We start from the raw sequence: 27,739 nt of genomic DNA, 5'->3' as shown, positions 1-27,739 counted from the left end.
CTTTCTTTTTGAAGCCAAACCACAGAATGAAAAATAAGTTTTGCTGACAAACATGTATGCAAATTTGCGATGAAGGGCAATAACCTGCAACCTTGGCCTAGTAAATGGTATCTGCAAAACTCTGCTAATGGTGTAATTGGGAACTGAGGTCAGCATGCTCAAGATTGAATTCTAACTTCATCATGTATGAGCTATGTATTCTTGAACTATTTATTTATCTAAACCTTACTTTACTTATCTATAAAGTAGGAATAATCCTGCTTACATAGTGGATTTGTTATAATGGTAAATAAGAAAATTTATGTATAGTGTTTAAAACAATGCCTGGGTGCTTAATAAATGGTCATTGCTATCACTAGTGCTAATATCATCATCATTATCATCTTTATACTAACATTTTATATAAGACTTTCATTAAAAATAAAAATTATCAGGGCCAGTCCCGTGGCCGAGTGGTTAAGTTTGCACGCTCTGCTTTGGGGGCCCAGTGTTTCACAGTTCAAATCCTTGGTGTAGACATGGCACCACTCATCAGGCCATGCTGAGGGGCTGTCCCACATAGCAGAGCCAGAAGGACCTAAAACTAGAATATACAACTATGTGCTGGGGGGATTTGGGGAGAAAAAGCAGAAAAAAACCCCAACAAGATTGGCAACAATTGTTAGCTCAGGTGCCAATCTTTAAAAAATAAATAAATAAATAAATAAAATAAAAATATCATCTGCTCAAAGAAAAATGCTCCAATAATACCTTCAGGCAAATGCTTCAGGCTTCTGATTCCATAATACAGTGTTTTGCAGATACTATGGGTTCACAGTGACTGAATGGTACTCATGGAATTCTTCGCAATAAATATGGTATCAGATGATCATGTTTTCTTGTACACTTGCTTGATACCAACATGGTGGCCTGGCTTCATTTCCTCTAAATTTGTCCTGACTTATAACCACAAAGGCAAAGTCGACTGAGTATATGGTAATTACCCACATAATATCTGTAGTAACATATGCAGTTATGTGCATGGGTGCTTCTTCACAAAAACGCTGCAAGACAGCTTTTCCTATCCCATTTTTGCAGCTGATAAAATCAAGATTTGGAGAGGGCAAGTGATTTGCCCAAGGTTCCATATGAGCAAGAGTTTTTCACAATGATATTGTGCTTTCACATAGAAAGAAATATTCTGTGTTTAAGATGAGAGGGAGGGTTAGCAGATACTTCTTCACTCCTCTGATTGAAAATGTTTATTCTCTGAATCTGGACACCTAGAGAACATGGCTACTCTGAAATAAGTCCATGAAAAACCAAATAATTTAGTTATTCCTCATTGGAAGTGAACTGAATGAACAAACCCACATGGAAGATTCTAGAGGTTTAATTCTGAATACTCAAAAACATAAAAGTTGAGGTAATCTCTTCACTTTTCATACATGAGAAAGGTCACTGTATTGTGCAAATGCTGTAAAGTAAAGAACACAAAGCTCTACAGGAAAGAAAAGACGGCGATCTCCAACGCTCAACAGGCATAGTGGATTTCAGGAGTGAGTGAGCAGCCTCTGCTCACTCTCCCTCCCCTCCAGCAGCCTCCCTTTAACTTCAGCATGGAGCTTTTTAGTATTTTTCCATTGGAGATAAGTAAATTAGAATTATCTGGAGTCTGTTGAGAATAATGGCAAAAAACAGATGACCCAACAAGTCTGGTCTATCAACGTCTGGATGAGCTAATTACTTTCTGGAATGACAGGGGATAGTTGAGGCAGGAAAAAAGTACATCAGATTATAATATTAATGCCAAATATTATACTGGTTTTTACTTCGATAAAATAAGATGATGGCAGCTTGTCAAATAGTGCTAAGTGATACAATGTAATTTTATAATAATTATTTGATGGACACCCTGGAAATGGAAATTTTATAATTATACTTAATTTTACTACTAGACTACATTTAATAATACTTAAAGAAGTATGTATGTCTCTTAAATAGTAAAAGTTACACATTAAGTGTCCTATCTTACACATCATACGAAAATCTTATCAAAAATTTCAGTCAAGGCATTTTCTTAAAAATGCTACACACATGCATTTTATATTCTATTTGTAAATAGATACTGATAGACTCTTGGATAGCCAGGTCTTATAATAATGATTTTGACATGGAATCCATAAGGAGTTTGGGTTCTTAGCTAGAAAACAAAATAAGGAAATGCAGTTGTGGCCTCAGTTATTTTTCCACTTCAGTGAGAGCTTCTTAGACATTAGGAATAAGGTGTTGCATCTGGGCGCGTGGATGTCAACCCATCAAGCAAGAATTGTTTTGTGTGTCTCGCAGCACTTTGGTTTCATCTGCAGAACCATTTCTCTTCCATCTTAGTGGCTCATGTAGAATTAATATTCTTTGGCCCTCAAGATGATTGTAGTCTACCAGGGAGAGTCATTAATTGGTGATTAATTCGTTCAAGGATTGGTATGTGATGTGCCCCAATCAAACACAAGAAAAGCTCTCTTTTCACTAGAGTTGTGCTGGCAGAATAAGCCTGGAGCTTCCCACCACCCGAGGAGAAAATTTCTGAGATTCAAGCCCACAAAAGAAAGAAGAGGTAGAACATAGAGAGAGACAGCCTGGGGACAAAGTTTGAGCAGCTGGATTAAGCTGTTTCTGAAATCCAGACTATCCCTGGACTCTCAGTTATCTGAGCAGATGAATCTCCCTACCCCCAACACACACACAGGCACACACATACACACACACACACACTCACTCACTTTAATATTTTTTGCACAAGCCAATTTCACTTGAATTTCTATTACTTGAAAACAAAAGAGCTCCAACTAATAAAGAATATATGCCTTACGAAAATGCCTTGCGTATTAGAGATTTTCAATTCAATACTTATTAAATCTAAATTGCCAAACTCTTCCAACTACAAAACTCTTGCTCTGAGGAGGCTTATCATACCTGCAGCCTGTGAAGACAGAAGGCTTCAGAACCCATGGGGTGCTGGTAGGAGGGCTTCCTGGGGTCATATTTTCCATGACTTGAATGATCCCTAGTACATTCCCAGAATATTAAGGTATTCAGAGAAATGTGGGACATACTCTGCGGGAGCTATCCCCTCCCTCCCAAAGCATCCAATACTGAATACTAGGAATCAGCATCAGGGCTCTGAAGTCCCACTAGGAGATCAGAGTAGAATCTGCAGCAGAGTTTGCCCAAGTGTGTTTCCCAGAGCACTAATTTCAATGGATGTCCATTGGAAAGAGAGAGAGAGAAAAATACATATATATATCATATAGTCAAATGAGTTAAACAGGTTTTTTGTTTTCTCTTTTTACTACAGGACTTCTCAGAGCATTAATACCAGCAGGCATTATGAGTTTTCAAGAGAGGCCGCAATAAGCAATACTTGGTCATGGAGCTCCTTCTGTAATCTTAGGGTTCTGTGGAATGCACTCTGGGAAGTGTTACACTGTCACATCCATTCTTTGTGATTTCTGGACATCAAAGCCCGAGTGGTTTGAGAGAATTTACTCATCATGTAACAGTGGCAAGGGGAAAGGCAGAGTCACCTAGTACAAAGAGTAGAGGATTTGGAATTGCCAAGACCTGGATTCAAATTTGGCTCCATTTTTAGTTTTCCATAACTATGGACAATCACACTACCTATCTAAGTCACAAGGTCAAATTGTGTAAAGTGAAAAAAACACTACCTATCTCACTGAGCTGTCTGAAAGCTTCATGCAGGGAGAACATATTCTAATATATATAACTCAGACCCTAAGTTAGACACATGTGTTTGAATCCACCTCAATCATTTATTAGCTATGTGATCAGAGCAAATTACTGAATCTGCCAAAGTCTCAACTTCACCTTTTGTTAAATAGGGTGGGTAGTATGTTAATTACCTCCTGGGGGTATTAAGTGAGGATTAAGTGAAATAATGCATATATAGTAGTTATTGCAGTTCCTGCTATCTGAACTACAATACCAACTGTTCTTGTAAGTTCAACAATATCAAATTACCTTTTGTAGGTTAAAACCTGTTAAACAGCAGGAATTCACTGTTCATCATCATAGTATGTCAAATGTTTATTACACTTTCTGACAGGCATTCATCATTTATTTATCTGGTCTATTAATCAATATTTATTTAGTGCTTTTTTTTGTTCAGGCAGCATGGCAGACCAAGGATAGATAGGTGATTAAGACATAGTCCTAGCCCTCAGAAAATACAGAGTAGACTAGAAAGGCAGGCAAAGACAGCTAAATTTTTTCTTACTCATCTTTTTCTCTTTCTTTCTTTTTTTGTGAGGAAGATTGGCCCTGTTGCCACTCCTTCTCCACTTTGTATGTGGGACACAGCCTGGGCTCGGCCCGACAAGTGGTGTGTAGGTCCGCGCTCAGGATCCTAATCCATAAACCCTGGGCCACTGAAGGGGAGAGCACAAACCCAATCATTACACCACTGGGCTGGCCCCTACTTACTCTTTTTTGAACACATAAAATGACAGTCATAAAACAAAGCGATGAAGAGCAATGCGAGAAGTGCCTACAATTCAGTATGGGAGTACCAAGGAGAGGATTCAGGAGTGCACTATAAACGGTGGCTATTATTATCAATGTACAAGGCTAGTACATAGCTGGGCTCAACGAACGCTTTATGAGTTAATTAATTAATTAGTAAGCTTCCATAAATTACTCCAAATTGTTTATTGTTAAAAGCCTTAAGATATATTCAACCATAATACAAACACATAAATATGTTTAAGTTAAACTACTCCATTGAAGATGGAATTACACTTTTGTTATTGTTTTCTTCCTATAACAATATAGCAATCATCGCTCATAAAAGAATGGCTGATTTAAAAATGCAATGGATTTGGATTATGATAGGAGAACAGCTATTCTCTTGGTTCCTGCAGATTATATTGCCATCACAGAGATAAGATATTGTATAACAAAAATTTATTCCCAGTAATTGGTCCTTCATTCCAAGTCATCTTTTGTACTTTTTGCATTCTGAATGTGGGCGATGGTAAGATGGTTCACTATACTATTTCTTTCCACTTTGACAGATCATATTGACATATCCTGGGAAAATCTCACTTCCCTTCTGGCTAAAAGCTCCTTCCAGCATACCACAGGTATTTCACATTAGAAAATGAGTGGGTATAGGACCAGTAATTACAGAAGGAAAAGGAATATAATCATATCCTGGTGTGCAGATTGTTTTTTTAGCTTGCAAATTCCCTTTTTCCGGTGTTTCAACTTTCAAAGGCTTATAGTAGTTTAAAGGCAATCCTCTTATAAGTGTACAAATTGTAATGATTATAGGAACAAGTTGTAATTGTTTCTAGCAAGTTTTTAAGAGTCTTTGATGTTATGATTAGTGTTTTATACGTTAATATATTGATAGGGGTGCTTATTTGCTTGTTCCCTTGTATGCTTTTATGGTTTCTAGGTTCAATGTGCAAATAAAACTTTGATCTCAGTAGGTCTATTTGGTTAAAAAAGAAAGCTGAAAGAAATCAAACATGAGAAGCACAGGTTTTGCAATATTTACGAAGAAGAGAGATTAGGGATTTCACTGTAAGAGTACAGAGCCAGGGCCCATAACTTGAATGAAGAGAAAAGCGCCCCCAAACCACACCACACACGAGGAAGGGCCCATGTTTTGGAGAGCTGATCCCATGAAGCACCATCATGGAGCTGCGACTCCTTTGCTGCCAGGATGTCGCTTTATGACGCAGTCTAGGTTGTGTCACACTGAGCAAATCAAAGGCAGAGCTCTGCAAGCTATCGCTTCCTCTTTCCTGTTTGCCTCCTGCCCTTCAGAAATCACCGTGGGGAAGGAATCTCAGTCTGTGCAACGGTTACCTTTTCAGCTGTCCTCTCATCCTGCGTGATTTCAAGAAACTGGCTGGAATGTAGTGCCTCCTGGAGCATGCACCTTGACCCGAACTGCTCAATTTCAAAAGGAATTCACTTTTTGATAGATAACGCCTGAGACAGGAATCTGGGATTTCATTAAACCAGGCTATCAAAAAAACTAACAGCAAGGAAGGTACTAGTCAAGCCACTCAAATAGAGTTTAGGAAAATGCGTGAGGTGCTAAGTAGTTAATGGTGTAATACTTTTTTGTTTTCTGTTGCACACAAAATGAAACGAAACGAAACAATAGCTTTGCTGCAAATACAGGTTGGAAAGATTCATAAGGGAAAAAGGAAGAGAGAGGATCAAATTTTACTTTGTACTCCCATTACAGCTCGTTTGGCCCTATTTTGCAACGCTCAGGTTTCAATACTTCCAAAGAGAGAGAGAAAGGATCTTGCATTTACCTTTGCTGTACACAATGCAGTTGTTTTTGTTGTCTTCCACTCCTTGCCAAGTCACATCCAGTAGCCACTTGGGACCAGCAGTCAGCACCATTGGGACCTGAGCCTTTGTCTTCTGTAGAAAGAATGATAACAAACAGATGCCATTTGCTTTCGTTGATTAAAAACTTGAATAATAACTGTACTAATCATTTTATTTTTACAAACAACTAAATCTCTCCAACCATAATCCAAGTCCTTATTCCCCTGTCTCATGATATCTTTCTAAGACGACAGAAGCTGTAAGGCTTTACTGCTTTCACTAATCTGAATGGTAGAATTATTATCAAGGATTTTTTTTTTTTTCTAAATGATACTGGATCAGATCTCCAAGATTAGACAGATCTCTTGCGGCTCTGAATTATAAAGAGAATGCAGATGACTTTCATTGCAAAGAGCAGAGTGTTTAGAAGTGAACTTTAGACACATTGTACTTTACTATCAACAGGATCTCACTATTTCCTGAAACAGACAGGAAAGAATTTAAAGAATCAGGATCCATTTCAAAGCTCTATCCTGAGCAACATTTATATTAGAGTAGGAATTTATTCTGAATGAATAATGAAATCTACCCAACCCCCTGTGCTAAGTGCGGCTATGCAGTCTGACTGTAGCTGAAATAACAATAATGCTAACGATTCACCTCACATTGTCTCCAGAAAGACTATAAAAGTGGACTTGCGAATAAATTCAAATGCAGAGCAACTACAGCATGACATCCCTCAGTCTGAGAAGCAGAGAAGCAGGGAAGCAGGGAGAAAAGTGCTGCAGTCCTAACAAAATATTTTCAGCGTACGTTTTAAATATAAGCCTCAAAAGGTTCATCATTTTGGGCTGTTTGGCACCCAAATTATTTCTTTAACTATGCTGATAAATTTACATGGCAGGAAACAAGCTGGGGAAGAATAAATCAGTCTTAGCAAGATGGTTGTTTCCCGACGAGTCACGGCGAACTGGCATTTAGACTTTTATCATTCACCAGCCCATGTTCTGTGCATCAAATATCAGGAAACCACAACACAGAGGACAATGCAAGGGTCTCAAGGTAATTTTTGAACTGAATTTTCACCTAGATATGATCCTGCCAAAGAGATCTCAGCCCATTCTGGGACTTTCCCACATGTTATGTGCTATCACAAATTTCCAAAATTGGCATTAACAAGAATTCGCTTGAGGATTCTGGCCATTTCAAATCTCTCAGGAATCTGGAAAACCCGTTTCACCCTCCGAATGACAATGATAGCGCATGAGACACGGATCTATTGTTAACCGCAAACCTATATTTAAAACTATGCATAAAATGAATGCTAATCCATCTCTTAAAGTACCAATTATGAGGCAAGATATACTATTTTTTTAACGGAAAAATCAACCAAGATGGATAAATTTAAAAAGAAGTCTGAAAAAAATATTTCAAATTTTAAAACAGAAGAGCTGGTAAACCCGTTCAATTGTAAGAAATACTAGTATACTGATTTTTCATATTCATACTTTGATTAATTTTAAAGTCTTAATTTTTCAACTACATATCTTAATATTCAGCAAGGATAACCATGAAAAACAGTTATCTGACAGCCCAGTAGGATAGAAGTAATTTTATATTATATTATAATTTTTTTTAATAATCTAGGCAAAAAATGTTATCAAGTTATCCTTATGGTTGTCAGTGTTAGTGGGCATTTTTATTTATTTCCATTTTAAAAACAGAATTTTAGGACAAGCAGACTTCTTCAATCTGAAATGATAGTGATCAATATCCAATTAAATGTTAGATCTTAATTATGCATATTTCAGCTCCTGTTACCACTTAAGACATCAGTTCAGACCACAGATCAGGATCAGCAGGTCTCCTCATAGGAGTAGAACAGGTCACAGGGGAGAGGGCACCATTTCGATAAAACTGTGTATAAGGGATTTAGTGGTCTTACTTGTAACATCTGCTCTCTTCTGATTTTAAAGAACAGATTTCAACAACAGGCACCTGGCCCCATTTCTACTGAATTCTCTTATTTCATGGGAAAGACATGCGTTTTAAATTACTTAATCTTTATACACAGTTCTCAAAGCCACGTGGATTTCTACACAACAAATCAGCTTTTACAATTTTCCATAGATAACATGAAAAAGACATCGATCAATTAAATTCTTAAGAGAATCTTTCAGTGTAAAGTAAATCAGTTGATCCTCCAACCATTGCACAAACCAACCAACCAACCCAGTCCTGTGCTTGGTGGTAGGAAGATGAGGAGGTCTTTTTTGGTGACGGGTACAGACACATAAAAAAAAGTTTGCCATAATGTGAAAAGTAGCTCAGCAGGGAGTGGAACATCATGTGTAAATTGTTTTGGGGTCACTGAAGGGCAAGAGACAAGCTCCTACCCTGTGGATGCTGGGAAGATAGCACAGAGGAGGTCACATGCAGGCAGGATCTTAAAGGATAAACAGGAAGAATTTGCAATTGCTGGTAATAGCATGGGCAAAGTCTGAGTAGTATATAAGAGAGTTGTGTGTATAGGAAATAGTGAGTAGTTCTGGGACTCTTTGGTTTAAGCTCTTATAAAGTCTTTAGAGCTTTTCTTGGTATATAGAAAGCACTAGATAAGTGTTAGCTGTCATCATGATCATTAATATTATATTATCATTATTGATAAGTGGAACGGACATAACAGCATATGTGTCTGGAAGGGCAGGTCAGATCTTGAAGGCGCTTTCCATATCAGGCAGAACATTTTGTGCCGAAATTTCTAAGCAGAAGAAGCCAGTAAAGATTCTTTCAGCAGGAAGAATAAGGACACTACTACTTATGCTACTTGTGCATGTATTTTGTTTTACATTTCCCTTACTTATTTAGTCCTCATATGTATTTTCAGATAACGAAAACAGAACTTGAAGATTAAATACTTTCTTTAAACAATAATTTAAATAATTTCTTTTAGGTCAAATAGCTTGTGGAAGGCAGAGCCCATATTTATACTTCGCTCTACACGACCACTCTTAGGGTGACCAACCATCCAGTTTTTTCTGGGACTGAAGGATTTCCCAGGATGTTGGACTTTCAGTACTAAAACTAGAAAGTCCTGGACAAACTGGGGTGAGTTGTTCACCTCTCCGTCTACAACCACTGTTAAAACAATATTGGTGGTTTACATCTATTGAGCACTTGCTAAATGTTGGATGTTAAGTACTTCCTCTGAATTATCTGTTTTGATTTTTTCAACTCCGGGAGTTAGGTATTATTTTCTCGATTTTGTACATAAGCAAATTAAGATTTAAAGGAGTTAATTTTGTGGCACAAATAAAAACAGTTACTTAATATTTTTCCTTAATGATAAGTTAGGCATTATAACTTTTAACACTTCGGAAATATTCATTATATCTTGGCACAGGTTGAATCTGACATTAAGAAATTGAATTGAAAAGAAAACAATTTCTTTTACTCCAAGTCAATAAAGCCAAAGCAAAAATGTAGCAAAGACTTGCTGAAAGCTATACTCGAGCTGTAAAGTAAATAATAAGTAGATAAAAAATCTCAAGGGACCAGTTATTACAGTTTTGAGGAGGTAAGTCAATTTCTTTCTGGAGAAGTCAACTTTTGTGGAGATTGCCTGCCTTCAAAGAAGATTACCAAGTGTGAGAAGGAAGGAGTTAGTCAGGATTATATGAAATCTATGCTCCAGCAATGTCCATGAATAGAAAATAACAGCAATATCCACATTGATCATTAGGTTTCACCATCAGTTTCCCATGTCTCTATCTTAAGGATTCATATAAGTCTAGAATGTTAAGAGCTGGAAGCAACTTTAAAGTTCAATGAGTTTAATTGTCTAATTTCACAGACAAAGAAAGTAAGGCCAAGATGTTTATCTAGCATCCTACAGAGAATACAGTTGGCATGTGTTGGGAAAAGAGACTGAATGTAAAAGGTGAGATGGGAAGAAAAATGGTCCCCCAAAGATATCCACACCTGGAACCTGTGAATATGTTACCTTATTTGGCAAAGGGGATTTTAAAGATATGAAGAAGGTTTAGGACCATGAAATGGTGAGATTACCTATATATCCAGATGGGCCAAATCTAAACACATGAGTCCTTAAAAGCAGAAGAGAAAAGCAAAACAGTAGATCAAAGAGATTCAACACGAGGAGGATTCCACCTGCCTTTGCTGCCATTGAAGATGGCACACTGAGGCCATGAACTAAGAAATGTAGTGGTCTAGAAACTGGGAATGGCTCTCAGTTACAGGGAGCAAGGAAATAGGAACTTCAATTGTGCAAACTCAAGGAACTAAATCCTGCCAGGAACCTGAACGAGCAGGAAATGTATTCTCCCCCAGAACCCCTAGAAAGGAACGCAGCCTACTGACAAATTGACTTTAGCCTGGTGAGCCCACACTAGACTTCTGATCTACAGAACTTTATTATTACTTTTTTTTCCTTTTTCTCTCCAAAGCCCCGCAGTACATAGTTGCATATTCTTCATTGTGGGTCCTTCTAGTTGTGGCATGTGGGACGCTGCCTCAGCGTGGTTTGATGAGCAGTGCCATGTCCGCGCCCAGGATTCGAACCAACGAAACACTGGGCCGCCTGCAGCACAGCGTGAGAACTTAACCACTCGGCCACTGGGCCAGGCCCCTGATCTACAGAACTTTAATGTAATAAGTTTGTGTTGTTTCAAGCCACTAAGTTTGCAGTAATTTGTTTTGGCAGCAATAGAAAACTAATACAAAAAACATTCAGATTTAGTGACTTATAGTTTAAAAAAAATGACAATTTCCTTATTGAACGTGCTTGAATGTGTAAAACAGCTTTCCTTTAGTTGGAGTAACGCCAAATCTACACTGTCATTCCAAAATCACTGGATATGTTTCATGTTCTTGCCTTAAAGTATGAGAAAGTACACAGTGGTGATTGTAATAATTCCTGCTTCTATAGTTGGGTATTTAAAACATTTTGTGATTCACCATTGGCCTTACAGTTGAGGTACAGCAGAAAGAACATCACTGTTCTTGGAGTCAGATGCTCTAGGTTTGAATCCTGATACATGCTACTGGTGGGCTCTTTGACCAGGAAATCACTTAAACTTGGAAGTTCTGAACCTCAGAATGCACATCTGCAAAATGGGGATAATAATTTCTATTTCAAACAACCAGCACAGTGTTTAGTATATGTAGATACGCATCAAACTTTTCCTGAATACCTAATAAACAAATTAAATGAATAAACAAATTAAAAATGTACAAAAAAGCATTTATTGAATCCCTACTATTTCTCAGGCACTGGTTATGTTTGTGGAGATTAGCATAGAAGTCAAGACAAAAATTCTTTATTATCCAGTTTAAAGGTAGTGGTAGTCATTAGTGCTATTTATCAATTTTTTCCAACTCTGCACTTTCCAGGTCTCTTTTAAAGTTAGCTATGGCCGTATGACTTCATATGACCAATGACATTGAACAAGAAATGGCTCGCATCACTTCCACACAGAAGCTGTAAGATCCAATGGACTCACCATCATGCCTTGCCTTTGCTGAAGTGATCATGCAAGCCTCTAAGGAGGAAGCCCTGGTAACCACAATGAGAAAGAGAGAAACTTTTTTTCTGCTGAGGAAGCTTAGCTGTGAGCTAACATCTGTTGCCAATCTTCCTCATTTTTTGCATGTGGGTCACTGCCACAGCATGGCCATGAGTGATGTAGGTCCAAGCCCAGGATGTGAACGAGCAAACCTGGGCCACTGAAGTGGAGCACTCCAAACTTAACCACTACACCACACACCAGCCCCAGAAATAAACTTTGTCATGTAAAAAGTTGTTATGATATTAGGGTTGCTTGCAACCTCTGCAAAATCTAGCTTATTCTCACTTATACAAAGGTTTTCTTCACTTTTTCTGTATTGAAATAACCTATGGGTTTTACAAGTTAAAGTTTGCACTTTACCTATGTCTAGGTAGTCTCCTTCAGTAATATACCAATTCAAGGTACATTGCATTTCAGTTAAACTGGAATGTTTTAAAAAGAAAAAGAAATAGTGCTCACTTTTGAGGCTCCACATTGTAAGTTTAAAAAATCTGCACTCCTGGATACTCTTTGAACTCAGAGTTTCACGTTTAGACAGCCTACAACTAGACAAACTTGACAAGGACAAAATGGGTCAAAAGTGTCATTTCTTAGGAATAATTAGAATCATCTAATGTAGATAAAAGAGGTCAAACTAGCATCCACTTCTCACTAACCTTTGGAGTTACTGGACCGACAAAGGAGGAAGCCTTCAATAAATGTTTATACTCAAGCCAAAAGGTTAATGGAGATAAAAGTAGACAGCCCAAAGGTAAAGAACAGAGGATAATTCCAACCCAAGGAACTGGTGACATAATGCTTTCTTAGGGATTCCAAATTTTGCTGGAAATATTTGTTGAAGATTTGCAAAATGAGGCTTAGGAAGAGCCAGATGTCTTAGGAAAATCTGGCCCATGAGAAGAGACTGACATTACAGCCTTTAAAGGAACTAGAAGTGTCATTTGATGGAAAAATTGGCCTCCATTGATGTTAGTTTAGGAAATGTAACAAAACCTCATTAAAGAATCTCAAGCCAATGTCATGAGATATACTCTGATGCCGATGAAAAGGCTCTTGGTGTGTTGCTTCCCTAACTGCATAATAGGCGAAAAGGGTTGAATACAGTTTGGCAAAATTCATAGCTGTTTTAGCAATTCATATCTATTTCTCTTCTCTCAGCTATAAAAGTATATTTGATAGTAGGTGTAGAAAATCTCCCAAATTTCTGTAGACATTAGATTTATATAGTTAGAATCAAAGAAACATATATATATATATATATATATATATAAATATATTCCTGGCCCTTAGGAATTAGATGCCATCACCACTGCCAATCTCCCTCAGTTGAATTATTCTCTATATCCAAAGGAAAAAATGATCCTGTATGTGATTTGACCTTGTACTACCACAGGGAAAATCTTACACAGTAAAATTTCAGTTGATGTGTCCAAATAGTTCTCCACATTAGAATTAAATTCAAATTCAATCTGACAGTCATGAAAATATTGTATCACTCTCCCCTTGTGTGATGTCTCTAGTTACAATGAGCTTGAATTTAAAAATTCCCTTCACCAACAGCCCATCCTACTGGGGCGTAAAAACAGAAAATCTTGGAATACCTAGAATGGAGAGAAGTGTCAAGTAATAATTCAAGGACCTCTACAATTCTATTTTCAGTAGTTCTGGGAGTGGTATATAGTCTCAGAATTATTGATTTTACTGGAACTATAAAACTTTTGGTGTGATGATTTCCACCTGAAAAAAAAATTACGCTTTTTATTAAATATCCTTTAAAAAGTTATGCAGGATACCATGTGAATGTCTGAACATGATGTTACTGAGGTGAAGAATTATTTTTCCCCCAGAAAGCAGAGTATCACTTTAAGCTATGTAAACAGAACCACTCTACTCCACATTGTCCTGTAGGGTCAACGTTATTAATATGATGATATAAAAACAGTTTCTCAGGAATAACACCCAAATTATTCTCCATAACGAATCGATTCCAGACATCATTCAGACATGACAAGTTATATCATATGCTTCTATTAAAATTATGTGCTTCCATTTAAAAACAGAATAAAATGGCCGCTGAACTACATTGGGACGTCCCTTGAATGAGAGTTGCAGTCTTCCTTTTGTTTACTGTGTCGATACACAAGGAATGTGGGGTGTGTGTGTGTTGTACAAACACTTAGGTAACTTCAACAACTTCCAAACTCATACTAAGCATGTTATTTACAGTTATTGTTTAAGAAACAACAAAATTCAATTTAGTAAAAGATTATCCATTTTTCATTGCTTGAAAAGAAAATTGATGTGCTAGACACATTTTCAAGCTCAAGCTCAAAGAAATTAAGAGTACTCATATAAGAAAATATGTGAGAAGCCTAAATGGGACAGACATCACGAATGTGCTATAAGAAGAACCACTATACTATACCAGTAAGCACAGAATAGATTTGTGAATGGAAATGCCAGGGAGGTTTCATAAGAATAGTGTTTTACTTGAGCACAGTTCTACAAAATATCTTTTAAGGACAGCATGAGATGAAATTCCAAAGAACTTCTGCTAGCAAATAGCTTCAAGTTCACCATGGTATGTGGGATCTCAAACATGCTATGAGGCTTTTCCAAAACAAAATGAGTGTGAAATAAAATGATAGAATTCTTGGCTACTATATCCATACTCCTTATGTCGAAGACGGTTTTATCTCTATGAACCAAAAATTTAAATAATCATTATCTCTGAGGTATATTTGCTTTTAGTTCTCAAAATTGTTGAAACACATTATCGTAACATGAGTCACTGCTTAAATATAGAGATTTCAGTATAAGAAATAATGATCTTGTAGGAAAGAGAACACAAATAGTTCCGTATACACAGGCCATTAAAACAACCTCTTTACTTTCAAATAAAAAGGATCACTTCATGATATTTAGAAAAATAATATAAAACTATTATTCAAGAGAACTCACACTGGAGATACAAATATTTCACTTTTCAAATGGGAAGGATCTCTAAATGAATAATAAACATCTAAGTTATCCAGATATTTATTATACTTTCATTTTCAAAAAAAAGAATAGACTCATTTCTCTTTCTCCCTTGCCAACCACACTCCCACAGTCTCATCTGTTCTGCACATACATTTGGCTCCAAAGAGGAACTACTCCCTCCAAGCTGGCAACCATTCACTTCAACCTTTTATTTTATATGGCTCTGAAAGTCACAGAGTGTTTAAGGAGTGTTGTTTTGCTCCTGGCAGAATTTCTGGGCTTGCACCTAATGCAATGTGCAAAAGAGTGTCAGCGCTGAAACCTTGGGAAGGAAAAAGCAAATTGCTCTTGAGTAGCCCTTCAAGGCTGTCATATAAACCGGTGGCAGAGTTCAGGGATCCAGAAAGCAGTGGTCCCAGCTGTGTGATCAGGGGCCAATCACTTAACCTCTCAAGGTCTCATCTTCCTCCTCTGTAAGATGGTCTCATATGTCCTTACAGCTTGACAATCATATCATTATAAGACTTTTGTACTATAAAATTTGGGTCAAGCCTAAACTCAAATCCTGAGTGTGGAGAAGAAGATATACATTTATGAAAATTCAACACACTGGGCTTATGCTTACTTAAGGAGATGCTACTATTTTTATTGGTGAAGAAGTAAATAAAGCCATTCTAATTTACTTGACTTTGGTATTTTAATACCAAAGAAAATGGTGTGGTCGGAAAAAGTGATGTGGTCAAAATAAAAAGGTTGGTATGAAGAATTATAGAAACTGTGTAATAGAGGTATAGACACATTTAATTATCAATGGTCTATTTACACAAAAAAAGAGTGGTCAATTCTATTCATCAGTCTCTTTTTGAGATTTACTCCAAAGGCATTCTGCGGAAGAGAGAAAAAGCTCTATCCTGCAGAGTCATCCTCAGACACTGAGATACGTCTGTCCCTCATGAAATAATCCACTGCAATATGTAAGGAGTCTTCCAGCCACCTTTTATACTGTCTCGCTATTTCCATTTTAGCCAATCTTAATGTCAGCCCCACACACACACAAAAAATGGGCAATCCTGATATTAATGATGTAGGAAATTTTAAAACCAAATGTACAGGTTTTTCCCCCCTTTAATTACATGTCATTTTCATGATTTGTACCCTTAGCTCCCTCTATAGCCATAAGTTATTAAGAAATCACCTATATTTTGAAGTTAAAATATATCCCATGTTATGATATTTGAAGTTGATGGGAAGTCTACAGCAAAACTGGGAGAATAGGAATGAGGAATGTATCCCCTTCAAAGAGAAAAAAACGGAATTGTTAAACTACATAGTAGGTGCTGTGATAAATATAGCACCTTTTGGGAAGGCAGGGTTTTATGAGACAAGTTATTGAAAGTTGGGTGCAAAAAACTAAAAGCTTGGCACACTAGTTGGCTGAAGTGTGAAGGTGCTACAGAGTAGCTGAACAGAGCTTATCTAATCCGTGAAACGTTTTAATAACAAGAATATTGCAAACACTTAAGTATCTAAAGAAAGACTGACCATGAGTTTCAATATTTTTCTCCAAATCAACAGATACAGAAGGACTATACTAATTCCGCACTTTCTGAGATTGAAAGTCAAGTGCCCAAGTCACTGGAGGTTGGCCCGTCCGTCTGGAGGCAGGCTGCCTTTCTTTCCATGGGGGAAAACAGTGAGAAGAGGATAACAACCAATGCAGCAGATTCACCACTACACGCTCCCAATAGAGGGGACCTTTGTTCAGTACATCTATGGGTCTGGGGCAGCTAAAGGAGCATGCTATGATATTAGAACCAAATGAGATAAACCTTTACTAATACTGCCCCTGGACAAATTTCTCAAACCACATTCTTTACAAAAGGAATAGAAATATGAATAAAAGCATCAATGTGTATGTTGGAAAAGATATTTAAATAATGTTAACATGACAAACCAACATGTCTACTAAAACTTAATGGTTGTGTGGAAATATCAAGGGTTAATTCTGCATTTAGTTGCATCTGAGTGATGTTAAAGCTTGGGACAAGTTGGTTTACATTGTCCAGATGTGGTTTTTACACATAGATAATGTAACCTCATATATAAAATCATTCCAATTAGTAATAACTAATCAGTATTATTTTTGGATTTCTCTATACTGTTTCTATTTTGAAAGACTTATTTAGGTTATTCTAGTTGTAAAATAATCACTTTATACTCCATTAGTAATTTACTATATTCATCATTCATCCAATAAACAGTTATTAAATATCTACTACATAGGAAACTCATAGAGAGAAGAAAGATGTTACATTTCCTCCAGAAGCTCACAATATATTGATAATAAATATATCTAAACGACATACATAGATTATTTAAATCAACATTTATAACCAAGCTCATTATATTTTAAGTATACAACTGATACATTTGGAAATCCCAGTGCATATTTGATGGTCCATGACCAAACGACAGTGTAGCAATAGATGAGAAGTGGTTAACAGACTCATTTCAAGGGATCTTCATGACATTTAGGATTACACTTTAATTTTAAGTTAAAAACACTGAAATTGTCTCCAATAAGGATTGAAAGGCTATAAAATATGACTTTTGTTCTTGATTATTTTATCTAAAATCTAATCATAAACTATTTTATATAGGTATCTTGGTTTAAGTAATGCAATTCCACTTCTTTTGTTTTTTTCTGCTTTATCTCTCCAAATCCCCCCAGTACATAGTTGTATATCTTAGTTGCAGGTCCTTCTAGTTGTGGCATGTGGGAGGCCGCCTCAACGTGACCTGATGAGCCGTGACATGTCTGTGCCCAGGATCTGAACTGGCGAAACCCTGAGCTACCGCAGCGGAGCACTGGGCCATGGGGCTGGCCCCACTTACACTTCTATCGAACATCAGTTTCCTATACACCAACTTAATTATTCTCATGGCTAAATAAAGGATATTATAAAAATACACTGAAAAAGTATTTTAGAAATTGAAATATTTTGGAAATGTAGCCAAGATGAATTATGTATATACTATTTTAGGTGTATACTCATTATCTCACTTAATATGCTTTATTAATGGTCAAGAGATGGTTTAAAAATTTGTATTTCAGAGCCAAGCTGATTGAGTTTGCACCACATCTCCATCTCTTAGTAGCTGTATGACTTTGGGCAAGTTACTCAATTATTGCGTCTCAGTTTCTTGGTCTCTATGATAAGTATTATAAAAGTATTTATATCATAGGACTATTTTGAGGATTAAACAAGTTAATGTAGGTAATGTGCTCAAAGCAGTACTGGGTATGTTATTCTATGCAAGAGAATATGAATGGTTTATGTTTCTAATGCTCCTAAAGAAATACGTTTCCATAAAAAGGCAGAATTCCCAGTAAAACAAGAACTTTGGCTGGATGGAAAAGTGACACATTTCCCTAACAGAAGATTTATAACATTTTATTAAGCATTAACTATGTGCTAAAATTCTAGGTGCTAACCTAAAATTACTTTTTAAATTAATTTTTGAAACTCTAAGAGAAAGATGTTGTTATGCCCATTTGTATAGGTAAAAATTGAGACTCTAAAATGTTAAAGAGCCTGTTCAAATTCACATTGCTAGAAACTGCCTTAGCGATGAATTGTCTTCTATTTTTCCCTAAGCAAATCTATAAGAAACTAAATTCTTTACACAGGGTTAAAGCAATAAAAGTCTACTTGGGAATTGTGTCAAATACCAATTCTTCATGTCCATGAAAACCAGCTTAAATGATCTTCCATGAATCAGTGAATACAGTTTCTGTTTTACATTATGCATGATTCCTGGCTGCGCTTTGTATAAGCTAATTGCATACTGCTTCATTAATAATCTTCAGGGTTTTTTGAGCTGTGAAATTTATAGCTTTGTAGTGAATTATTTCTCACATTTGCACAGTTTTGAGTCTTGAACATCTAGTTGAGACACCAAATATCAATATCAGGCATTGAATAGGTATAAGGAGAATAGAACTGAACATAGTCTAGTTAGTGGTATAAAAAATATTGAAAACAGACAATACGTTTTAATATTGTTATTTTTATGACTGCAGGTATTTTTATAACTGTAGAAATGATTATACCTTATGACAGATTAAAAAATAGCCTATATAAATGTTTCCAGCCACAAGCAGAATTCATGATGAGATCCAAGATGTCTTTAGGCTAAAATTCACTCAATTCAGCACCGATTACACAAGAACAAATGAAGAACAGATTCTCTTGGTGCTCAGCTGGTCAACATACATAAGAGAGCCTCATCACAGTACTTCGAGGTGAGGCATCAGCCTACAATCTGGGCTGCAAGGCAGTCCAGCCAGGCCTCATGCCTGACTGGTCAGTTCCACTCTTCAGAACTTCCGGATGCGTCCACTTAATGAACCTAAACTGCACTGTGTAGTCTTGGTTCACTGAGCGAGGACTCGCCACCTAACAAAATATCTTAGTCTGGGTTTGGTTAGCCTGTTCCTCAGCTTAAATTGGTGTTACTCACAGGTAGACTGGACCAAAACAGTCAGAGCAGTTTCACCTGCCAGCAGAAGTTCAAGGTGAAACTGAGAAGTCTAAAAGAAGCCTCAGTAAAAAGCACTGGGTTGAAATAGGGCAGAGCTGGAAAAAAAAGGTAGTTCTTTTGACTTAATAGGTCTGAAACCAAAGAGGTCAGTTGTAATTCAAATATTACTTATGGCATACTCACAACAAGATTTGTCCACAAGGTAAAGAGCATGATGAGGTAAAGAAGTAGAAACCTCAGCTCATAGACTACGGACTTTGAGAGGCAGTTAACACAGTGGTAAAAGCATGGGCTCTAGAATCAGATTGCTTAGATTTAAATCCGTCCTTTGCTGCTCATCTGTGGTACGATCTTGGTCAAGTAGTTCCACTTCTCTGTGCATCAGTTTCCCTATGTGTAACATGGGAATGATAATACCTCATGGGGCTGTGGTGAAGGTGAAATAAATTAATACTTATAAATCACTTAGACTGATACTTGGCAAATAGTAGGTGTTCATTCATAATTATTATGAACATTGATTTGGGGAAATGGGGAAAAATTTAAGACATAGTTAAATATCTGTGAAAAGTCTTGTGCCTATTTAATATATTCTATCCAGACATCAATAGAATGATCAGTGTGGCATAGTATAAATATGTAAGAGATTTTACTATTTGGACCAATCTTTTTACTTTTTACCTACTTAACAGATTGGCTAGTGTGGAGACAACCTCACCACTACTAGCACAATGAGAAGATTTTAACGGCAACCCCGTGTTAGTTGAATAAAATCTTACCTTGCATGATGAAAAGCTCTACTTATTGCTTATAAGATAATGTACTCTGTTTAAATTATTCCAAATTTTCTACTTAGGATTTTTACTAGTACCTACAAGATCTAAAAATTTGCTCATGAAGTATCTGGGAAATAGTTTTGAATAGGCTGTGGACATTGAGTTCCTAATTATGCCATTCCTCTGCCTAGACTCTAAATTGGGAATTCCTGAGCTAGCCCCAAAATTTTAGAATATGCACATTTTTCTTATACCACATCCTAGAACAAAGTTTTAATTTAAATACGATAATCTTAAGTACTTACATAATTTTTTCTATGTTGTCTCATTTGTCAATTACAACAACAACAAAAATCCTCCATGATCACAAAGACCATGACCTTTTGCTTAGTAGTTCCTTTTTCATGATAGTTGTATATATTTTCAAAAATGGTGTGAGAATTCACTAAACTTAGGTTTGGTTCAAACTTTGTCACTAAGGGGTTGGATTACCTTGGTCAAAATAAATCACTTCCCTGAGCCATTTCTTCATTTGTAAAGGAAAAGACCAGGACTCCAGGACTCTGGACTCCTGCCTCTGGCTCTTGGACTTCGTGTATTCTGAATAGAAGAAACTCATGAAACAGACGTGTCTAGTGTTACTCAGATATTTCAGGTCTAAGCTCTCCTTTCTTGATGTTAAAAACAAGCCCATGGTCTCTTTTAATATTTAGAAATTTAAATAAGCACAGTAGCTATACGTGATTAAAGAAATGACACAGGTGGTTCCCCATCCCCAATGAATAAAGATAGAGTCTCTTCAACAAATACACATACTACTGTGCACAGTCTTTGATGGGGCTCCTCTCCCATTACATTCAAGAATCACAAAATAATGTCACTAAGGCACACTGAAGTGGATTTTCCCTAATTTAACTCTGCAGAAAGGAAAAGCTAAATTACAAACTCAAATGGAGTTTGCTCTGCACAGAGCAAAGTGCCTTAATTTATTGCTGTCTTCCGCCTTTTGAGATGTGCACCCCCAAATAAGGCAATAGCTTGAGCACATATTTCCATGTTGTGCTATTACTAACCCAAGTTCCAGTTTCTAATGACCAAGATTATAAGAGGTTTTGTTGTTGTTGTTGTTTAATGTTACCATCCTTCAAAGCGTTGTAGAAAGCATCCTTCCTACCATAGCCGCCCAATGGACACTCTCCAATTGTTGTTGATAAGGGCACAACATATGACATACAGAGACTAACTTCCTTTTTGGCCAAAATCACACTATTCTACAACATATGGAAGAAAGTTGGGTAGTTTTGCACTAGACCAGTTTAAGCTACACTAAACTAAACTCAATAATAAGGCAAGTTGATAGTAAAATGTCAAGCATGAGAAATGACACTATGTCTTCATTTATTACATATAATACTAAATATGGATTACAAGTAAATGAGAGAATTTTAAAAACCCCTTTCACTTAATTACTGTGAATAGACTAAGCATATGCAACAAACAAAATTATCTTGTAGTTTTCCTGTCTTAATAACAAAGATTTGGGGTGAAAGAGAAAGGTCATGGAGTGAAACTTGTGATAAAAAGGAAGGGTCCAGCCATTGGACTGGTGCATATAGAGTCTGAGTTCCAATGAGACTCAACAAACAGCTCTGATCAGAATCTAAGTGATAGGAAACAGCCTGTAGCTTCGAGATGAGCTGCTTCACACTATTTCTGAGTTAAGCCAGCACAAGTAACATCATGAATGCATAACTATAATTATGCATTAGAGTATGCATAATGATCTTAAAATTGGTAAACAAAGAAAAGGCATCAGAATTTCTCAGCTATTTTAGGTATACTGTAACAGAAGACAAAATATGACTAAGGTTTTAAGGAAGGGTGACTCTTATGGATATTTTTTTGCATGAAACTGCAAACTTGGGGAAATAACTAATGAACCAGCATTGCTTTAAAAGTCCCTTTTAGGAAATTCCACATGAACAAGTTAAATCAAAGAAATGCAATAAAGCATTTCCAAATATATGAAGCAAACACTTAGGAATGCTCATATTTAAAATACTCAGGCTTAGAGACAGAGGTAATAATAAGGTAACATCTTAAACTTCTGACATTGTCTATTTAAAATAATGCATGTCCCTGGAATTGTTTGGAAAAATATAATGATCTGTGATTGTCTAATAAAAAACAGGGAAAAGACCTAAAAGATGCATTGGAGATAATTAACGGCAAGTGGGGAATTTTGTTATTTTTGACAAACTACTAGATTCCAAAAATTTAACCATGAGAAGGTCTAACCTGAACGTGTTCAGTTGTGAAAAAGCATTTCCCTTCAGCTTTCCAAAATGACGATGGAACTCTGGTTGAAGGTAATATGTCTTCAACCTTGAAAGGCAGTTACATCATGTATTAGCTTTCTATTTTTTGGGCAAAATGATTTGATATTCTGGAACCCTAATCTTTTCTCACGGTACTATTTTTACTACTCTGCTCTGGAATTTGGCCAAGTTCTCCGCCTTCCTTTAACAGAGCCTTAAACTGAATACCCATATCTTAACAAGGGTGTCAGTAAACCTGGAAGCTGATGGGTCCTACGGGAATCTAGTCCAGACACGGGGTCAGAGGCTAAAGATGCTTTGAAGAGTGTTTATTCTTCTTCAATAAGACAAAAAAAAATGTCAAAAGCTACCTGGAACTCCTTTCATCTTTTAGTTTTTTTCTTGCCCTTCCTTCTCACCAAAATTCAGAGAAACCATTCAACATTCTTTCAAAGTCGTGTTTTCATTGATTTTTCTTAGCATCATGCTTATTATTTCCTTCACCTAAAGTTCTTGCATCCTTAACTAAAATTCATCAGGTTTTGATCCATAATGTTTTGACACTTACCCCAAGGAGAATTATTCACACTGTCCATCACCATCTTTGGTGGTCCTCCTTTGCTTCCCCGCTCCTCCCCTCCCCCCCTTCCCTTTCCACTGCTTCCCTGCCCACTCCCCCATCTCTCTCTCTCCCTGTCCACCATGGTTTACTTTGCTCAAACAGAAAACTGTGTAGCATGGCAACATCAGGACTGACCTCAGTCATCATTTGCCTGTGTTGACAACTGAACAATGAGTCGAAATTAAATCACGCAATCACCTATTTGGCCTGCACATTAATTTTTAGTACATATATAATTTTGACTGCTGACATCTGTTTAACTCCATTTCATTCAAATCAACCAATCAACAGATATGTACTGATGACCTACTGTGGACAACGGCAATTCTGAATGTAGTAAAGACAACAAAAGAGCAGGGATTTTGAAAGTGCACAACTTTTAATTTTGGACTGTGGAGAGGAAAAGGCTCAAGTGAGTGGGGTGGGTGGATATAAAAACTTTCCAGGGCAATTGGTGGCTTGGCTGCAGAAGTAAAAGAAGAGAAATAATTGCAAAAGCGATTTGGATCCTGAGGAAGGAGTTTTGAGACGGTGATGGAGAGCAATTCTGTCAAATGAGTGGGTGATAATCCAAGTTTCACCCAGGAATTTAGAAGGCGGCTAGGAAAATGATCCTTTTTTTAACTTTCCACTATTTCCACAGGAAAATAAAGATTATCTTCTTTATTTCAGCTTTTTGGAACATCTGTCTTTTTGACTGTATCCTGGTTCACATGCTAAAAAGTTACAAACACACAGACAATTTAAATATGTAGTGACCCTGTAGAGAGAGAGCACAGGAGACAGGAAAGTTCACAGACTTTCTAAAAGAAAGCCAAGTCTAGATATATTATTAGACATTTGAAAAATTCTTCCATACTCCTACCAAATATTTATAGCTTGCTTTCCATCAACGATCTTGTTTTATTTTTCAGTATTGGTTGGGATGACATTATTGTGTTGGAAATGCTGGATGACTGTGCTGAAGACATTCTTTAATCAAACCAGGAAAAAAATTAGTGTGAAATGATTAAATACAAGGAGTCCTAGTTATAAATGGACTTTAAAAGTTCATTTGAAAACACACCATTTGGAACTCAAAATACATTCTTCAACTTCACCGGTGTATCTCAAACCAGAGCCTGCAGACCCCTTGGGGTCTTCAATATTTATGGGCATTTTTTTTTCAATTTGATGTTTTCATTTTGATCCTAACACAACAAAGATGGAAACAAATACACTTTTATCTTTCATAATGGTGAACCATGTCTTCGTGGTAAAAAATTACATTTGAAATACAGTAAATAGAATATTTTAATTTATTTAACTTCATGTTTTTCAAAAGGCAGTCCATAAATTCCTGGAAAACCTTGAACCTATTGAATTGTTTTTTGTTCAAGAAGAATCTATACCTTATTCAAACTGAGCAAAGAACTGGCATAGACTCAATATTGCAAATGGTAAAGTTTCAAGGTTAGATTACAAGAAGGTTATTTAGCTCTTAATCCAGCTATATATTAGGTAAAATTCCTGTGTCCAGAAATAAGAGTCATTTGTTAGAGGAAGGACAGAAAGAGAGGGAGGATATTTTCTTATCTTTCTTTGGCCACAGGAAAAATTTTTAATATGATTTGTCTTCTCCTTCTGCCTTCTTCCTTCTCTGTTACTGTCTCCCAGATCCCGAAATTATTTGTAGGGGAGCCACATCAACTCCCTACAACAGGTCTTCGTTTGAGGTACAGGTGTGCTATCTCAAATTACTGCATGTTGGAAAATGACCACTCTTCTCTCTTTCACCATGCAACAAACAAACACAGACACAGTTCTATTAACTCAGTGGAGCTCTCAGAAGGCAAGGAATCTGACTGAATTAACTCATATTAAGGTATGAATAATTGCTATACCACTGATAAATCTGTAGTTACTAAGCTACTCTTGCTTTTCAAAACTTCTTCCCCACCTTTCTTCAAATTTGGGCAGTCACAGTTTTCAAACTTTCCAAGTTTTCGTTTGTTCGTTTTGTTTTTAAATCTCTCCAATGGCTCTCTTGGCTCAATATTTGATATGTGCAGAATGGCAAAGGTGGAACTTTGGGCATTTTTAAGTTGAGATAATAAGCAAAAGTAATCAGAAGCTGTCTGTAAATAATGCATAAACCCAGGGTCTACCCAAGCCTGACATATTGACTTTTGAGATGTTCTGAGGAGGCTCCCTGGTTACCAAGTCGCTACCACGGAACGGATTGAACTACGCTCCTAAGAATTGTGTTCTTCCAGTTTCAGAGAGTAATTTCTGCAACTGCTGAACTCTGGTAGCTCTAAGTGTATCACGTTCTCACTACATATCACTTGTCACTAATTGGCAGCAGCTGCTCCAGACAGACCTGGTCTTGGCAAACAGACTGAACGCTTTTCTCTGCCCTTAGGAAATCCGTCTCTCCAGGTGAGGTTTGAGGCCATGTGCAGAGCAGCCTGTTGAGTTTGTTTCCCTGCTATTTGGCCACTGGATAAATTAAGGACCTCAGTGTTCTGGTGTCACTAGTCCACTCTTTCAGACACTCTGAAAATAAGCATTTTTCAAACATGATATACATTTTTTTCAATTCCCAATTTAAGGGCCACGTAGCATTTAATCCACAATACAAACAAGTGTATCTCTGAGAGCTTAATGCAATTTGGCATAAAAATGAGGTTAATGTTCAATTCCTCATAGCATCGTTAGCCAGTGGTCATTTGCTAGATTCAGATTCACTCTTAGAAATGGGGAGTACAGATTCATTTTCACTAAAAGTTTAAAGAAAGATGCTGACCTTCATTATGTTAACTTTTCAAGGAGCCCTGTGGCCACTAGAGTTCCAATATCAGTAACTTCCCAGAACCCCAGACCACCAGTGATATCATTTTTAATGTTTTTCTCTTCTTCACAACATTATACAAACGAATCTTATTCTGTTTTTAATCACAAGCCTTATCCAGCAATCGAGGCAGGTATATAATAAGCTAAGCTACTCTGTAAATCTAAACATTCCCTACAAATGGGAAAGATACAGCCTGGGCTCTCTGATTGTTACCAAGGTGACTATCTAAAATGAAAATCTGATTAACCCTTTTGCTGCCTGGAACTACCCACGTACCATGTTAGCTGACTTCCCTGCACTTATCTCGCCTTTTTCCCCCTCCAGAAATTCATAATTGCATTGCTCCAGAGTAGTTATGCTCTGGTTATCCTATCTGAGAGCCTGTGATGGGTGGTAGTCCCATCTGGACAGCTGAGTGGGGTGACTGCCTCATCACAAGGAAACAGACATTAAAACAGAGGGCACACGATTTCCTGCTTACTTAAGGCATCAGTTTGATGAAATCCTTGACAACATTAAAGGATTCCCATTCAATAAATAGCAGAGTATTGCTGTATTTTCCTTTCACTCAGGAAATGATTTGACAGTAAAAGTTGCATGTTTCGCAAACATATTTTCCTCAATTATTTTTGAATGACATTAGCAACTGTTAACATTTGCTAGGAAGAATAATATTTCAAAGCATTATGCAGAGTTTTAGCCAAGAACAAATATCCATCAGGCACTCTCTATTCTCTTTGTACAGTTAAACACAAAAGGGAGTTCAACAGCAAAGGGACGGGGATAAGAACACATATTTCCATGTAATTTTGACAACAGGAGGCTGTGCACTAGAAATTCATTAAAAGTTAGATTTAGAAAAATAAGCTGTGTAATAAAATTACATTAAAATGTCTGTACCTTTTAAAGTACATTATAAGCATTCAAGATTCTTTATAAACTTCCATTCCCCATTGCTTCCACACCACTCCCATCCAAATCTTTCTAGAAGGATATCTTGATACGTTTTACCTAGTTGCTCTACTGGAGGCAAAATGGCCCATTTGTTATTCCTTACACATGGCTTGATTTCTCTCTTTATCTTCTGGTTAGGCCATTCCCTCCATCCTGAATTCCCTCCCCGCTTCTGTCTACCAATTCATACCCATCACTTCCTTCAGAACTTGTTCAGTTCTCATTGCCCTGAGGAAGCATTTCCCAATTAACCTGCCTGCCTCAGTGCACCCTTCTGTGTCCCCTCGGAATATAACTGTACTAGGCTATTTTGTATTTGTTGATACATTGCTTTCAATTGGTTTTTCTTTTTTTTTTATTGTGCCCCTGTCATTGCATTTGTTTCTATTTCATTTGTCTGCATTTTTTCCCATCTGCCTCTGCTTTCCTTCTGCAAACAGTCTTCTGATTTCTGGTATTTCAACAGTAGCATCAATGTACTCCACACTGGATAGTTCACCAATAAATACTTTATGACTAATTAAAAATACTCAATTTTCATAAGTCAGTTTAGCTTTCTATAGTTTTAGTTCTTTATACTGAATCTTGTAAAGTAACAGCACCTCTAGCAAATGGCTCTCAAATCTCAAATCTTCAGCTTATAGCCAATCTCCTACAACCCAGTCTTCCTTTAAGCATATTTCTTCTTGGATATTGCTATTTCCTTTTTCTTAGTATCATGTCAAACTCAACATGTCTAAAACAGAAGTAAACTCTGTAAAAAC

At 36.8% G+C, this 27,739-nt stretch overlaps 1 protein-coding gene across 4 annotated transcripts in view; it reads right to left on the bottom strand.

The window, feature by feature from the left end:
* ZFPM2 (zinc finger protein, FOG family member 2) overlaps nt 1-27,739 on the bottom strand; it is a 440,124-nt gene that overhangs the window by 145,218 nt on the left and 267,167 nt on the right. For all 4 annotated transcript variants that reach the window (XM_008520784.2, XM_008520785.2, XM_070630801.1 and 1 more), the window contains one exon: nt 6,336-6,447. In XM_008520784.2, the coding sequence (XP_008519006.2) occupies nt 6,336-6,447 (112 nt within the window). The remainder of the gene's footprint in view (nt 1-6,335; nt 6,448-27,739) is intronic.

The sequence above is a fragment of the Equus przewalskii genome, chromosome 8 (assembly GCF_037783145.1).
Source record: "Equus przewalskii isolate Varuska chromosome 8, EquPr2, whole genome shotgun sequence".
NCBI lineage: Eukaryota > Metazoa > Chordata > Mammalia > Perissodactyla > Equidae > Equus > Equus przewalskii.
This window is presented reverse-complemented; position numbering and strand designations above follow the sequence as displayed.